Source organism: Lissotriton helveticus, chromosome 3_2 (assembly GCF_964261635.1).
Source record: "Lissotriton helveticus chromosome 3_2, aLisHel1.1, whole genome shotgun sequence".
Taxonomy (NCBI): Eukaryota; Metazoa; Chordata; class Amphibia; order Caudata; family Salamandridae; genus Lissotriton; species Lissotriton helveticus.
The window spans coordinates 405962740-405976785 of NC_136062.1; the positions used below are offsets into that span (position 1 = coordinate 405962740).

The 14046-nt window shown below is 42.8% G+C and overlaps 1 protein-coding gene across 2 annotated transcripts in view; it reads left to right on the plus strand.

The window, feature by feature from the left end:
• The window catches only part of LDLRAD3 (low density lipoprotein receptor class A domain containing 3), a 498268-nt gene extending 484725 nt beyond the window's left edge, over window positions 1-13543 (plus strand). For both annotated transcript variants that reach the window (XM_078684328.1, XM_078684330.1), the window contains 2 exons: window positions 4936-5281; window positions 13166-13543. In XM_078684328.1, coding sequence (XP_078540454.1) covers window positions 4936-5281; window positions 13166-13400 — 581 coding nt within the window. In that variant the 3' untranslated portion in view covers window positions 13401-13543. The remainder of the gene's footprint in view (window positions 1-4935; window positions 5282-13165) is intronic.
• The last annotated feature ends 503 nt before the right edge of the window (window positions 13544-14046 follow it).

Here is a 14046-nt window from a genome sequence, read left to right on the forward strand (position 1 = left end):
TGTTACCACTGATTGGCGCTTCATTACTGGACATTATTGGCCTACTGAACTTCAGACACACAAAGAAGCAAACGTGGCCACGACGTGAAAAAGGGCTGCGGAGGAGTATTTGGTTGAGCAGAGGTGCTGAGTTGGGTTCCGCCTTTTAGCAAACCATTGCAAAGCAAACAGATAAATGAATGCAAAAAGATTTATTTCAAATTTGCATTATAACCATTCATTGGTTGAAATTTCATCAACAATCTTAATACAAAATTTTGTATATGTGCCCACATACACAACAAGGAGGGGGGGGGGTGAAGTGAGGGAAAGTGCCAAGGTTAAAGAGGGAATAGGGAAATAGTCAGAATCGTTCGTGATCGGTATTCATCAAAACTCAAAACCAATGTTTATGTGATTCCTTGATCCAAGGTCCACGGTATTGTGCTCTTATAGAGTCCAGAAATCAATTAGTGTAGACCACCTAGCTCGCCTCAGCTCCTTGTTGTGTATGTGGGCACATATACAAAATTTTGTATTAAGATTGTTGATGAAATTTCAACCAATGAATGGTTATAATGCAAATTTGAAATAAATCTTTTTGCATTCATTTATCTGTTTGCTTTGCAATATTTGTTTAAAACTGTAATTATTAGTTCTCTGTCTGGGACCCCTCTCTTATATACCACTTAATCACCCAGGTCTTGTCGTGTTGTTGTTGTTGAGTGATCTTGTCGACACTTGGTAGCCCCATTTCTGCTTTGCTGGCCCACAATGCCGCCTGACACCAGCCCTCTGAACAGAATGTGCGTGCGTCCGCCCTTCACACGCGTCACCGTGGGACGGTATGTGGTCCCATTACCCAGCTGCTCTGCGTGTGACGGATGGCGCCCACAGCCTTCCCGCGCTGCGCATCCCATGGCTGTAATCATGACAAAATGGCATCTAATGCGCCGTAATAAGAGCGCTGACAGCCCTAACACCTCATCAATACCGCGAGATGGCCATTTGCGTGCAGAATGGATCCGCGCTTAGTAAATGTGACTGGTTCAGCATCAGAGCCCCTCAGATGTATGGCCTGCTTGCATCCTCCATCTGGGACGGCTCTGAAGACACCGCAGTCTACAGCTCTCCGCAAGACACAGCAGTCCGCAGATGGAGTGGGGTTATCCATTAATGTCACTGGTCCTTTCTTCTTCGGTTGCTATGAGACTGCTTCTAGACACAGCGCCAAGACGCCTCTATGGGTATAAGCACGCTTTGCAAAAAGTCTTAACATAACAAAACTGGTGTACTTCAAATGTCGCGCCAGGGACGATTTTGTCAATAAATGGTCGGTGAGTCAAGGATGCTGGGTGTATGCCTCATTTATCCATGTCCACGGATTCTACCCGTCAGGTTGGGGTGTGATCATTAAGGACTGTTCTGTAGTGTCGGCAGGGGCGGCCTTAGGCATGTGCAAGCTTTGCACCTACACAGGGCCACCAAACCCCAGGGGGCCACCACACCAATATATTTGGCGGTCCACTTCCAAACACCCTGACACCCCCAACCCCCCCCTCCCGCTCTTCACTGGCCTCAGTGCTCCGCCCCACCCGGACTCCCTCTTCCGGGGCCCCCTACCTGCGCTCCCTGCCCCGGGCCGCCATGAGCCTAGAGCCGCCCCTGCTGTCGGTGGCCTGTCTGCTTTTTTTTGTGGCACTGCCTGTACAGCATTAGTGAGGAGCCCTGTCTACATAACTGTCTTCTGAAAATGTGTGTAGCACCCAGTCCTTGTGTAGTTTAGAACCAGCTGTCCTACCACTAAAAGGAGTCTTCACTGTGAGTCTCTATTAAGGATCTCATATCTGTATTTTTGTGTGTTTTGTTTTGTGGTTCAAAACATTGAAAATGCTTAGGCCGCGGTCCCCGGCTTCCAGTGATGATTGAGTGCAGTCCTTGGATTCCAATATTGATTAAGTGGGTGTCCCGGGTTTCAGTAAGGATTAAGTGAGGGTCCACAGAAGTCAAAAGGTTAAGAACCACTGCCCTAGATATGAGGAGTCATGGTGGCGGTTCTATATGACTGCACTTCCTGGATGCTGACGTAGATCCAACTCTTGTTTACATTTAAAATGTTCACCCGCTGAAAAGGACGAAATCCATTTCTCATGTTTTTCGTTTGTTTGCACTTTGTTGTGCATTTGAACCTAGATAGTACTCGTGTGTTGTCTTTGCTTAAATTTGCTTATCAGAACATCTGTTGGGTTCTAGAATCCAAAACGTCCATGACCGTGTCTAGCTAGCCTTATGATTCCAGAACATCACTTTGTTTCATTGCGTTTTTATTTTGAGACTGCACTGATTGCAGTTCTCAAACCTCCCTTAATAGGATTTCAATTGATGACCTTGTACCATGTTCGCATCCCAATTACGGACTGTTGTCCGCCTATCCTCTTCCTTCTGGAGAAGCATCATCCAGAATTAGATGCAACAGTCAAGATAAGGACTCTAGCTTAGCTCTAATGTTAAGTGTTGCAGAGAATCTTGGGAACCAACATTTCAATTTCTGGCCACTAGCCCAGGACTAAATTCCACCAATTGCAACTTTTCTTCCCAAAATGGGTAATAACTGCAGGAACTGGGTGCATTTGTGTGCAGTTTTTCCTAATTCGGGGAGAAGCCTGCAGATATGTGCCACCTGCTCAGTACAGGTGGATAGTGTCAGCAGATGGATCAGCGGTGGCGGGTGGTAAATGGCAGGAGTGCGATGTCACAGCCGCTTCTGCATTGTCCACTCCCCCCATGTGGCTGCAGGGCTCGGGCAAGAGACTGACTGTGCACCTGCCCACAGCTCCTGTCCACTCTGTGCAGTGTCTCAGGGCCAGAAGTGATTGGGTCTGGTGTTGCAGATTTGATCATTACCAGCCTAGAGACACTTGGGATCGCGATTGGCATAATTTCATATGTGTTAGCTCAGGATGACATTCCACCACGCATAACGTGGGCCTGAGAAGCATAATGTGAGGGATCCCTCTGTGCATTCAAACATAGGAATGGTTCTTGAAACAATTTTCTTCAGTGACCATTTGTCTATATATATATGTGCAGACAGCAGAACCTCACAACCTTTCATTGCTATATGGGCACCCACACACATACACTTACACACGCACCCCCATCCCCTGTTAGTGGAGCATGTCATAGTAGAGTCTTACACGTGCTCATTAGGTGAAGGTGTAATCTAGTAACTACAGGTCTTGCAGCCAAATCAGGCGCCATCAAACCAAGGCCTGTTCCACAGTCTAAAGCACGCTAAGCCAGCACCAAACCAAGGCCTGTTTCACAATCTAGAGCACAACTAAACATCATCAGACAAAGGCCTGTTCCACATTCCAAAGCTCAAGTAGACATCACCAAACCAAGGCCTGTTCCACAATCTAAAGCACAAGTAGACAGAACCAAACCAAGGACTGTTCCACAATCTAAAGTACAACTAGAAATCAACAAACCAAGGACTGTTCCAAAATCTACAGTACAACTAGAAATCAACAAACTAAGGACTGTTCCACAATCTAAAATACAACTAGAAATCAACAAACCAAAGACAGTTCCACAATCTAAAGCACAACTAGAAATCAACAAAGCAAGGACTGTTCCACAATCTAAAGCACAACTAGAAATCAACAAACCAAGGACAGTTCCACAATCTAAAGTACAACTAGAAATCAACAAAGCAAGGACTGTTCCACAATCTAAAGCACTACTAGAAATCAACAAACCAAGGACTGTTCCACATCTAAAGCACAACTAGAAATCAACAAACCAAGGACTGTTCCACATCTGAAGCACAACTAGAAATCAACAAACCAAGGCCTGTTCCACAATCTACAGTACAACTAGAAATCAACAAACTAAGGACTGTTCCACAATCTAAAGTACAACTAGAAATCAACAAAGCAAGGACTGTTCCACAATCTAAAGCACAACTAGAAATCAACAAACCAAGGACAGTTCCACAATCTAAAGTACAACTAGAAATCAACAAAGCAAGGACTGTTCCACAATCTAAAGCACTACTAGAAATCAACAAACCAAGGACTGTTCCACATCTAAAGCACAACTAGAAATCAACAAACCAAGGACTGTTCCACATCTGAAGCACAACTAGAAATCAACAAACCAAGGCCTGTTCCACAATCTACAGTACAACTAGAAATCAACAAACTAAGGACTGTTCCACAATCTAAAGTACAACTAGAAATCAACAAAGCAAGGACTGTTCCACAATCTAAAGCAAAACTAGAAATCAACAAACCAAGGACAGTTCCACAATCTAAAGTACAACTAGAAATCAACAAAGCAAGGACTGTTCCACAATCTAAAGCACTACTAGAAATCAACAAACCAAGGGCTGTTCCACATCTAAAGCACAACTAGAAATCAACAAACCAAGGACTGTTCCACATCTGAAGCACAACTAGAAATCAACAAACCAAGGCCTGTTCCACAATCTAAAGCACAATTAGACGTCTTCGTACATATCTCTACTCAGAAATCAAATGTCCAGCCTAGCACCCTCAAAAAGGGGCCAGACGTTAAACCTACTTATAATTTTAATAATATAATTTTACTAATAATATAGTTTGTTAAACAACCACCTCATATTAATAATTCTTCATCTTTGCTGATTGTATTTTGACCTGCTTTTATTTTTTCTTTATATTTGTGTTTTCAGAAGATAAAATCATTACAACTGAACATTATCACTGTTATGTATGAGCATCATTGTAATATTTCTGTATATTAATGACTGAGTATTCCTGCATAATATTACTATAATGATATATCATTATTATTTTTGTATCTTTGTAATGGATATTTATAGCTATATTACAGTATAATTCTGTATTATTTATTGATGAAGCCATTATTTTAATACTCAGCTAAACTCATCCCCTCATCTCTCTTCCACAGAGGTAGGCAGCGGCCAGGATTACGTGACATCAGAGAACCAGTTACTGTACTACCCCAGCATCACCTACGCCATCATTGGCAGCTCGGTCATCTTTGTGCTAGTGGTGGCCCTCTTGGCCTTGGTGCTGCACCATCAACGTAAACGCAACAACCTCATGACGCTGCCTGTGCACCGGCTTCAGCACCCTGTGCTCCTGTCACGGCTGGTGGTGCTTGACCACCCGCACCACTGCAGCGTCACCTACAACGTGAATAATGGTGTCCAATACATGTCTGGGCAGGGCTATCAGAGGCCTTCAGGGCCAGAATCACCACCATCCTACTCTGAGGCTGTGCTGGACCAGAGGTAGGTTCTTGGCTATCTGTGATATTTAAAAAAGTAGTAGAGAACTCTTCCTATCAGATCCATCTCATGTTAACAATGGTTTTAACCTATCCTTAGTTCTCTGTTGATACCAAAAAGCATCCCGGCCTCACCAGCGGCGCTGAGAATTTCACCTGAATATCAAGTCCTGATTCACAAAGTGTTTATTACTTACACCGGGGTTGGGAGTGACTTACTCGTACATTTCTAGGAGTAACACATACTTTCTGAGGGTGAAAATGGTTTTCTGAAAACATGGAAAAAGTAAAACAAAGCTGGACATTTCTTTGCTTAATTTTACTTATATTGTTCTTTCAAAATTTCCACTTCTGGTTACACACAATAAGTGAAAATACACATCTAGCCTAAAGTAAAAATATGAATTAGCTTAAAAAAACTGTCAATCCAATCTGAAATTGTATGATATAAAACCGTACAGAGGAGGATTTTGAAGTCTTAAAGAATATACACATATTAGACCAGTACAGCCCACCTTACCCCCACTCAAGCAAAACCTGTTACACGGATCTAGGCTCATAACGGCCCTGGGCAGGGAGCGTAGATGGGGGCCCCGGAAGAGGGGATCCGGGCGGAGCGCGGAGGCCAGTGAAGAGGGGGGGTTCAGGGTGTTTGGAAGTGGAACAGAGCCGGAGGCCGCCAAATCCTGCGAGGGGCCACCACGCAAATATGTATCCATCCTCAGAGGATTCTTATATTAAGGATATATATTGGCGTGGTGGCCACTGAGGTTTGGTGGCCCTGTGCAGGTGCACAGCTTGCACATGCCTAAGGCCGCCCCTGGCATCTTGTGTGCTCCCTCAGGGGACTTAGTGGTCTGCGGGAGGAGACAGGGGGGCATCACCCACCTAGTGCATCTGTCCTTGAGGTCTCCCAGCGGTTTTTACTTTGAATCCTTCCCTAAGCCCCTCCCCCAGCAGCCCATGCCAGGTATCCCATCTATTTGAGTGTTTAGTTCCATTCGTTTGGCCGAGGGACATTTCTTTGACCCTGTCTCCTCCAGGCTCCAGCACCCTGCTAGAGTGAAGTGCCCGACCTCCTGCTTGTGGGCGGACTGGGCAGTCCTGGCTGTTTTTCTCTTACGTTTGTTTACAAAACATTCGGCACCAATTAGTAGCCAGCCGCTCTTTCATATAGATAGTTCTCCCCCTGTTAGATCATTAAGGGCGTCCCAAAATGGAACTCTCCAAGGGCCATATGTATCGCAAAGGCAGAAATTCACAGAATTTCGGCCTTTGCGAATGCGAATTTGCTAAATGGAATTTATGAAGCAAAACTGGTGTAAAATAAGGGATCGCAAAATTTGCGATTCCTTATTTTGCAATTGCATTTAAGGAATCGCAAAGTTTGCGATTCCTTAAATGCAATGTATGTAGCAAAAAAAATTAGCAAAATGCCCTTAAGGAGTTGCAAATTACCACCAACTTCTAGTTGGTGGTAAGTTGCGAATTCCTTGAAAAATTCACATTTTTGCATTTTTCAAAGTGCCATGTGCACCCATGCATATTTCAGGGGTGCAACAGGGTGTCCTTTGGACACCCCTGCACCCTTGAAATTATTCTCAATTTGCGATTAGCAAATTGCGAATCGCAAATTGAGAATAACTTCCCATTCATTGCTATGGGCCTCCTGGCCCATAGAAATGAATGGGAAAGTATTCCTTTATTGCGATTCGCAATTTGCTAATTGCAATTAAGGAATTCTAAGGAATCGCAAAAAAATGCGATTTTAGTACATACATACCCATTTGCGATTCTCAAATAACGATTTCTTAAAAATCGCTATTTGAGATTCGCAAATGGGTATCTTGATACATATGGCCCTAAATCCTTCTTTACAAAAACCTGTAAACTCGAAATGTTTTGTTAGTCTAAACACCGACAAACTACAAAAATATTGTTTATGTTTACTTTTTACACACACACCTTAAATTAACATATGGGTGTGATGCAAAGCTTGTTGCTAAATACGTATTCCGTCAATTTTCTTTCCGTCTATGAGGGTGGCTTGTTGATTCTACCCTGTTATATTCTGTTCAGATTTATAAATCGCAGGGATACCGCAATAGAGTTTCCCAGTTTTGAGCAAAAGGAATATCTACAACTTCGGGCTCATGCCTAGATCCTCTATCGCAGAGTCTGGAAAGATATGGCTGATGAGTTACTCTCCACGATACTACAGATACATAACCAATCACTGGAATGATTCTGTTCTACGGGCCTGGATAAGGCTATAGTCATCCCCCTATTGAAAAAGCTCTCTGCAGACCCTCTGGTTCTTAGAAATTACAGACCTCTAAAAATCTTAAAACTAAATGTAGACAAACTCCTAGAAGAAGAGAAATGTGGATTTAGACCAGGGCATGGAACTGAATCAGCACAACTATTGTCATTGGAGGAACTACGGATGAGAGTGGGTAGCGGTCAGTCAACGGTACTGATACTACCCGACCTATAAGCCACTTTTGACACTACCAATCACAAAACACTACTGGCAAGACTAGCTATGGGTGGAGATAGTGATCCAGTATTGAATTGGATGTATTCATACCTGTCAGATTATTGGCAAGCAGTTTCTTTACCCCTGTACTGCTCTTATCTTGAGTCTCAATGCTCTGATTTTAAAGTCCCACAAGGGTCTGCATAGAGCCCTATTCTTTCTCACATTTATTTGTGGCCTCTTATTAAATCCTATAACATCAGGCATGTCAACTATACTGATGACCACAACAAGCGTGCCCCCAATTGCGTGACGTCCCCTGGTCACAGCCTTATCCCCTCTTGGTGTTGCAAACTTTTTCTTGAAAAAGTTTGCAACCCAGTGAGGGGATAAGGCTGTGACCAGGGGACGTCACCCAATTGGGGGCACGCTTGTTATGATCATATTGAAGTGCTTTAACGGAAGGCACACCCTGGAGCACGCAACATCAGAAAAAATGCTGATACAAGTTGTGAGTGCAAGTGTAAAACAAGTTGTTCATAAACTATACCGATGACACACAATTGATACTGTCTACAAAAATCAATAAGCTTGATGTTTCAGACTCCTTACACAATTGTATGAACAACATTGTCAATTGGCTAGACAAGACCTCCTTAAAATTAAAATGGGACAAAACTGAGTTTTATTAGCTTTTTAGCTAATAGAGTCCCCATGAAACTTTCTACGAATTTCTGGCCACTGACAAATGATGACAGACTCAGAGACCGACCACGGTCATCTTTGGCAATAAGCTTTCCATGGAGAGCCGTGTTAATAACGTTGCTGCTACCTCCTTTGCGCTACTCTGGATTGTAAGGAAACTTTTGCCAGTGCTGCCTTCCCAAGCTAAAAGTTTGATTCTGCAAGTGTTATATTAAGCAGGCTTGACTACTGCAACGCTCTGTTGTTAGGAATAACAGGTTATCTGGTAAACAGACTGTTATTATACTTACTTACAGCTCTTCAAAGCAAGGGCTCTTTGCCCCTGCAAAGATGAAATAGATGTGTTCCTAGGCGGAGCTTCTGATCAGCAATTGCAAATCTTATCTGCGTTCCAAAATTTGGAAAGGAAGACAGGGCTGTAGATCTTTTATGGTAGAGCAGCCAAGCTCTGGAATAAATTACCAGCCCCTTTTAGATCTACAGCTGACCTACTGTATTTCAGGCAAGCCAAAAAACCTGGCACTTTCCAGTCTAATTTACTGATTTGGCTGTCCTCAATAGCAGTCTGTTCTTTGTCTAAATAGAGGTTCCAGCATCAGGATACCTCTATAGGGATAGTGCGCGCTAAAAGTATTATAAATAAATAAACAGCAGAAAAAGAGCAGAGCAAAACCAAGAATTGGAAGAGCCGCCAGGTCTTAAGACTTACAAGTGGTAAAGAATTCCATCATTTTGGCTCCAGAAAGGCAAAGGACCTCCCCCCTGTCTTGCCAATCTTACCTTTGGAATAGTGGGAAAATTGCAGTGACCCAACCAGGGCTCTTCCTGGGGATGAACGGATGGATGAGAGATCATATGCATAATGAACCAGTCTGGCACATAGCACAACGTCTTATAGTTTATTCGTTTTGCTATCAGAAGTCAGTGCAGTAGTCGGAGATGTTTGGAACTGAAGCACAGAGAGGAATCTGGCACAGTAGACGACCGCCACATTCCAAACAGTCTGCAGCCACTTTTTTCGTGAGTTAGTTGATATAAAATATTGCCATAATACAGTCTGGATATAATTAAAGACTGCACAATAGGTTTGGGGTATCAGGAGGGAGGAGCCATATTATCTTTTATAAACATCTGTATAATCCAAAACAGCATGCAGCTTTTAGTGATTTGCTGAGCCATAGTCAACCTACCATCCAAGCAAAAACCCAAATACTTGATCGCCTGCCAAGGGGCACCGAGCTCCTCCGGCCAGCCAAGTACGGTACTGCTCCGGCCAGCAGCGGGGACCCCACAACTGGGTCGATTACCGCGTAGTAGCACGCCTGTTTGCTTCCACTTATTTTCAAGCAATTATGCCACATCCAGTCTGCCACTTCATTAAGGCAAAGAACCGTCTATCTAATCCTGTCTAGTCTGGTACTCGCATTTTGGGAGTTTGATGTGATTCACAGTAAGGAAGCAACAAACATCAGGAGGTTATATTCCAGATATAGGCATCACTGATAGAAATAATTATCAGAAGCGGTAAATTTAAATTCCAAGGAGCCCATAAAGAGGCAAGGCACTCTTCAGCTGGTACAAGGTGGGTGCCTACGCTTTGTATCCAAATTTAGTCAGTCTGCACCACCCGCGCTACCAGTCATGCTTGCAAGGTCATCCTGCTTCTAGCTGAACGTGGCCTGGCTGTAGAAGATGACACTACTGGTTGCAGCACGCTACACAAATAACAGTAAACTACCTTGCACATGTGGTGTTTAGTACAGCTTTGAAACTTCACAAAATGAAAAATTATAATTGTTCATGCGCCAAAAGGAAAATAAATGTTACCGACAGGTAATAGTTTAATATCTTCTTTAAATTATAGTCTCACATCTGGTCTTCCCTACCTCCTTGAGCGGTCAGATGGCTGCAAACAAGAGCCTTGCGGAGTCAGTGTTCCTACTGATCCCCTCCCAGTATTGGTGTAAGGGCAATGGACAGTCTGAGACGGGAAAAATCCTTTGCAACGCGGTGTTTACATCGCGCGACCTTTACGACGCAGCTATTACAACGCAAGTCATTACTACGACTTGCGCTGGATGGCGCTCTTGCTTAAGGAATAGTTTGATTTTCTATTCCAACACCTTCCCTACTGTTACGTGGGCTGGAGTTGGAATAGAAAATTAAATTAATCCTCAATCCAGCGCCCTCCAACGCAAGTCGTTGTAACGTTGTGAAAACCGTGTTGTAAAGTACCGCGACCAAAATGATCGCGTTGTACTGACGTATAACCGTCTGAGACCAGCATCTGCTGTATGGGATATAGTAGGTTTTGGGTAACCATAATAAGCGGTTCCTTCAATATCCATTTCTTTCACTATTGATGAAAACAGGATGCCATCCCAAACGCAACCTGTAGGTGGCACAATAACACATTGCCAGTGAATCTGTAGTACACATAAGACTCGCCTATATTTTTACAGGTAGGTAATGTTTTCCTTGTTGATCTGAGGGTTGTGATAATAAGTCAAATTGGCCCTACCAGAATTTGAACTGGAGAGCAGATTACACACTGACCTCTGTCGCATCCGTTTTGTAGCATTGACTACGTCGTATAGTGTACGTAAACATGAAAGAGTAAAAAGCACGAGATGCAGACACCAAATAAATAAAATAGTCAATTTTATAACAGTGAAGTTAAATCAATGTAAAGTTGGGTGACATCCACTGGGCAGAGAATCTCCTACTGAAAAGTATGTTTGTGAATTCTGAATTCTTTATCATTGTATACAAATCGGTCCTGAGCTAGCCGGCCTTATACCTGAGTGTGGTAAATGAGTACATTTACGTTGTGAGAAACGAATACAGCTATTATTTACAGTGGTTCAAGACTATTGTTTATTTATTATTTTTTAAGTAGATTTATATAGTGCTTCATGTCACCTTTCAGCCACTACAGGGGACCGTAGTTATGGCATTACCTTGGCAAACCATCCAGTGTTTAATTTGAGCTGGTGATTTATGGTGCTCAGCACCAGCATGAGCACTTCATTGGCATAAACTTATGACAGTCTACCACATGGTGGCGCTGCTAATCTAATTTAGAGAAGAGAAGAAAACGGTTGTTTATGAATACAATATACATTTAAAATTAATAATACCTGCCTCCCCTGCTTTGGAGACCTGGAATAATCAGAACTATCGCACCTGCAAAATAGGGAAAATATGTTAGTGACAATGTGCATTTCAGATATGTTTTTGGAGGTGTTCAATACTGTTTAGTTGAAAGCAGGGCTTTAAGTGGGCCGGGTCTCACCAGTGCAGAGCACTGGAAGTTTTTTAAAGGAGGCCTCAGAACGGGTCTCTATCGGGCTCTGTTTTACGCCTTGGCACAGGCAGTCCGTTTTTTTTTTCTCCGGATTGCATTGACAGCAGGCACATCATGTGCGCGTGCTCACAGTGCTCACTTTTCATTAGTACAGAAGTTAGTCAATGATGTCAGACCAAGTGAGCGTTCTAAGTGGAGGGAAATCATTTAAAGAGAGATTTTTTCTCTGGATTACCCTTCTCTTGCCCCTGCAAAGATGAAAAAGATGTGTTCCTCGGCGGAGCTTCTGATCAGCAATTGCAAATCTTATCTGCGTTCCAAAATTTGGAAAAGAGCTTTTATGGTAGAGCAGCCAAGCTCTGGAATAAATTACCAGTCCCTTTTAGATCTACAACTGACCTACTGTATTTCAGGCAAGCCAAAAAACCTGGCACTTTCCAGTCTAATTTACTGATTTGGCTGTCCTCAGTAGTTGTCTGTTCTTTGTCTAATTAGAGGTTACAGCACCAGGATACCTGTATGGAGATAGTGCGCGCTCAAAGGATTATAAATAAATAAACAGCCGAAAAAGAGCAGAGCAAAACCTAGAATTGGAAGAGCCAGGTCTTAAGACTATTCCTGAACATCACATAAGATTTACAAGTGGCAAGGATTCCATCATTTTGGCTCCAGAAAGGCAAAGGACCTCCCTCCCTGTCTTGCCAATCTTACCTTTGGAATAGTGAGAAAATTGAATATACCCAGCCAGGGCTCTTCCTGGGGATGAAGGGAGGGATGAGAGATCATATGCATAATGGACCAGTCTGGTGCACGGTTTTTTACACATAGCACAACGTCTTATACTTTATACGATTTGCTATCAGAAGCCAGTGTAGTAGTCGGAGATGTTTGGAACTGAAGCACGGAGAGGAATATTCCAACCAGTCTGCAGCCACTTTTTTCGTGACTTAGTCGAACCCTGATATAAAATATTGCCATAATACAGTCTGAATATAATTAGAGACTCAGGAGAAGGAACATTGTCATGGTGGCACTAGGGCTGTTAGTGGAGGCTTTTTCAATATAATATAAAAGCCATAGTTGCTTCATATTTGGCTTATGCAACTAACAACCATTGACAAAGCCAATAGTCCTGACTTGTAGGTATTACTTGCGGTAACATATCTGGCCGCAGTGACAGAAACAGCAAAAAGACAAGTCGGGCGGCACTCTTTGCTAAACACAGATTTTTAGCTTATGTGTTTTAAGCCACGCCCTTAATTACATTGCCACGCTCTTTATGAGAACCCCCCATTTTTTTCATCCCACTTAAAGCCCTGGTTAAAAGACATCATAAAAAGTATTTAGGCTGTATTATTTGGAAGGGATTGTGATAAACTCTTCTCTTTTGCCCACAGCAGACCACCATGGTATGACCTACCCCCACCACCGTACTCCTCCGACACAGAATCCTCGCGACGGTCAGGTCTGCCACCATACCGCTCCCGGACTGGTAGCGCAACAAGCCTGGAAGTCTCCAGAATGGGAAGCTGTGACAGCAGCAGGGCAACAGACAATGACAGAACTCCTCCGGAGAGGACACCCGGGCAAAGCGCCCCCCTGATCAACGCCATCGTGGAAGGCGAAAATTAAACTGTGGCTGCTCTGAGCAAGAGTATGGTTCACTACGCTGTAGCTTGTTATTTTGTACATAATGTTATATATCTATGTCTGCATATTCAAGAGGTATATTTTTTTAGATTTTTTTGGCGTGAATTAAATATCTTTTTTTCTGACCTCGTTTTTGTGGTTTATTGAGAAAATGTGTCAGTCAAATATATGATCTTAGGAGTGTTTCAGAGATATCTGTGGAACCCAAAATTCACTAAAGAAATATCTGAAGTTTTTCAAAGTTTTATTCTCAGGCTTTTGACTGGTCAGCCAGAATGCGAGCATTTATTGATTTGTGTAGCACGATTCAGATTCAGTTCCAATTGAAGGCTAATCTTGTATTGTTTTCTCAGCAGGCAGATTTAAGACATCACTTCAGTTTAAATTGAGAATAATCGGGTGGAGTTTCAATTTGTCTTAAATTAAGAGTGACCAAGCTTCGTTCAATAAGTCTTTCTGAATCTAATTTCAAAGTTTATTCACTTTTTATATTGAAATGTAGTAAGGACTTGCAGTGTTGGCAGAACATCCAACTGGCCATTTTTAATTTATGAGAATATCTAATGTGATAATGCATTGCCTGGTGTTGATATACTAGGGTCTCAATTCGTAAAATTGTTTCCAAAGA